Here is a 2,958-nt window from a genome sequence, read left to right on the forward strand (position 1 = left end):
GGGGGGTGATGTCCACGGGGCGGCCCTCGTAGTGCAGGGACTCCTCGGAGTGGTGGCCATCCTCGTCCCAGCCCTCGGTCACCCGCAGCTTCACCCCGGGCCACTGGTTCATCACCGAGATCGCCAGGGCGTTCAGCTTGTCCTTGCAGCGCTGCGGGGATACGAGCACACGGGGAAGGGCGCATTGCGGGGGGGCACTGCTGCAGCCAGGAGCAGAGCCCCCCTTCACAATCCATCCCCCCCAGGGCCGCATCCTGCCCTCTCTCCCCAGCCAAACCCGCGGTAGTCGTGTCCCCGTCCCCCCGTCCCCCCCCCGCCAAAGCTGGGCCGAGCCAGGTCTGAGCATCTTCTCCCCCGCTGCCAGGGAGGGACGGGGAGGCAGGTGAGGAGGAGGATGAAAGTTGGGGACACGGGAGGAAGAGGGGGTGAAACGCCACGAAGACCCACCGGGACGGAGCCGCCCTCTCTCCCGGCACCTGCCGCAGGGGCAGGGGGACCCCCCCCGCCCCACCACCGGCGCTGTCGTGCGGGGGTGTCGGGGGTGCGAGTGTGTCGGTTCAAAGCCACCTGCACGGAGCAAATTCCTGCCGCTAAGTGCCCTGTCCCCTTTCCCGAGAGCGAAGTTTCTGCCGAGAACAAACACTCGCCATGTATCTCGGAGTCACGGATTCCCCCCCGGAATGTCTCTACGGGTCTTTTCAGCTTAATTCTGTGTTGAAAGGGGTCTCAATACATGTTAACAGCCTTTATGTGCTGGAGGGAGGGGGGGGTTGTTTTTTTTTTTCTCTCCCTTCGCCCATCACTCATTAGAGCCCTCAAAGCAGCATGGGCTGGGAGCATTCACTCCGCTTCAAACATACATCGGCGCTCGCCTACAAAGCCGAGCAAATCCATACAATAATATAGCTCTTAGTGGGAAGATGAAAAGCAAGGGAGGGCCAAGGAGGGAAGTTAAGCGAAGCAGGGATGCTATGCAAGCTAGGAGACCCTTTGTGTGGAGTGAAACGTTTCCAACTCCGTGGAGAAGCACTACAGGGTTTTCCATCGCCCCTCCAGAGCCACCGGCCTTCCCTGGGGCCGAACAGGGCCCTGCAGGGGACCGAGGGGGACCGAGCGAATGAGGGGGGCGGGATGGGCGGGGGGAAGGGGGCGGGATGGGGGGCGGTGGAGGGGGGTGAGCTCTAAATGAAACCCTGAAAGTTTGGGGGGGGATTCCTACCTTAGCCAAGGGGGGGGATAGGCATGCCAGCGGCAGGGGAAAAGGACTCACAGCCCCCCAGAAATAGGAAATCAGCACCGAAAGCATTGAAAAGCGCTTGACTAAAGGTACAGAGTTGGAAACACACACGTTGCCAAGTTTTTCCCCCCCTTTTTAGAGGAAAATAACTCGTGGATATACACGATGTGGCTCGTTTGATGCAAATATCGATGTGGATTAAAACCACGGTGGGATGCAGTAAAGTGCTCTTCCCTCACTTTTGCTGGCCTGATTGGGATGCTTGGCCTTCTGCAGGACCGTTCTTCCCAGTGTGCTCCCAGCACGCCCAGTAACAGACCGCAAAGGCCCCCTTCACAGCTCCCAGAAAGGCAAAGCCCCTCCATTATCCCGACGACGCTACTTATAGGGACGTGACAAGGTTGCTCAACGAGAAAGTTCCCGTGTGTCTATCAACAGCCATAAAAAGCAATTCCAGCAATACACAGGTCCCCGAGAGCTATAAAACGCAATCGTGAGCTCACTTTGGACTCTTTGGCCTACCGTCTCATGGAAAGAGCCGGGTGTTTGGGTTTCAGCACCGTTCCCGGCAGCAAAGCGCAGCAGCACAAGGAAGTTGAGCTTGGTTTATTTTTTCTCCTCTCTCCCTCGCACACCTGAGAGGATGGATACGCTCCTCCACTGATTTACAGGGGGAAGGGGGCGAAGGATCAAACGTCTCAGCTACTGATAAGGCGACAGCCCTGCGCGACACGAAGCCGCCCCCTGCGTGCGAAGGGGCTGTAGCGTCCCCCGCCGCTGCTCGCAGCGGGCGCGGAGGGGCGGGGGCGGGCAGGGGTGCGGGCAGCGGGGCGGGCAGCGCCCAGGGGCTCCTGCCGCTGCGGCCCTGCCAGCACCAGCTCCCGGCTCCAGGCGAAATAAAGAAGAAGAAAACACGTCCTAAAGGACTTTCCTCCCTTTTATACCGCCTGAGCTGGATTGTCAGAGTCAAAAGCCGTGAAGCCCAGACTATTTATTAATTCATTGGGTCGTGTGCCACAAATCAAGCCCAATTCTGTTCAGCCACCGTGAAGCTCAGCAGGGCTGCCTCCACTAACGCTTTGTGTGGAGGCAAAGTTGTTCAACAAGCCCTCTCCTGCCAGCTCCTAATCTCTTCACAAATGAATTGCTTGAAGGAAACACTTAACAGGTACCTGTCAGTGTAAACAACCTGGTGGGCTTCCTAAATGCCAAGTTGATCTCTAAATTCCTCACATCACGCACCGGTTGTGTGCCTGCATTACACGAGATTGCTATTTTATTTCGTACAAATTCCAGCTTTATCATACTGACCTGGCCTCCTTATCTCTCCCCCGGATCCAGCCAATGGCTGGGGTGGGGGGGAGGGAGGGGAGGAAGGGGGGAGCCTTCAGCAAACTGCTGTTGTCACCTGCAAAGTTGAGAACCTGACTTACCTACCTCTGTTTGCGTTTCCCCCCCACCTTCTGGAGTTAATATTAACTAGCGGCTAATGCATTCGGCAACTATTCCGCAAGTTTAACGATTCCATTCAGGGAAGATCTCTCCATGGTTGAAGGGCTCGCGAAGCAGGCGTTTAAAGGCTGGGATTTAACGAGAGGTTGCCGGCCGAGGGAGAGAGGGAAGGAGAGAAAAGCAAGGCAGGGAGGCCGGCGGCAGGACGGCACCTCGGGGCGCTGCGGACCCGGCCGTGCCCGGGGGAGGGTGGGCAAGGGCAGCCCCTC

General features: G+C 58.1%; 1 protein-coding gene across 1 annotated transcript in view; it reads right to left on the reverse strand.

The window, feature by feature from the left end:
• Positions 1–2,958, reverse strand: part of SHH (sonic hedgehog) — a 12,692-nt gene that overhangs the window by 7,245 nt on the left and 2,489 nt on the right. Inside the window, 1 exon segment of the mRNA XM_019472721.1 lies at positions 7–151. Within this exon segment, the coding sequence (XP_019328266.1) occupies positions 7–151 (145 nt within the window).

Source organism: Aptenodytes forsteri, unplaced genomic scaffold (genome assembly GCF_000699145.1).
Source record: "Aptenodytes forsteri isolate BGI_AS27 unplaced genomic scaffold, ASM69914v1 Scaffold21, whole genome shotgun sequence".
Classification (NCBI taxonomy): domain Eukaryota; kingdom Metazoa; phylum Chordata; class Aves; order Sphenisciformes; family Spheniscidae; genus Aptenodytes; species Aptenodytes forsteri.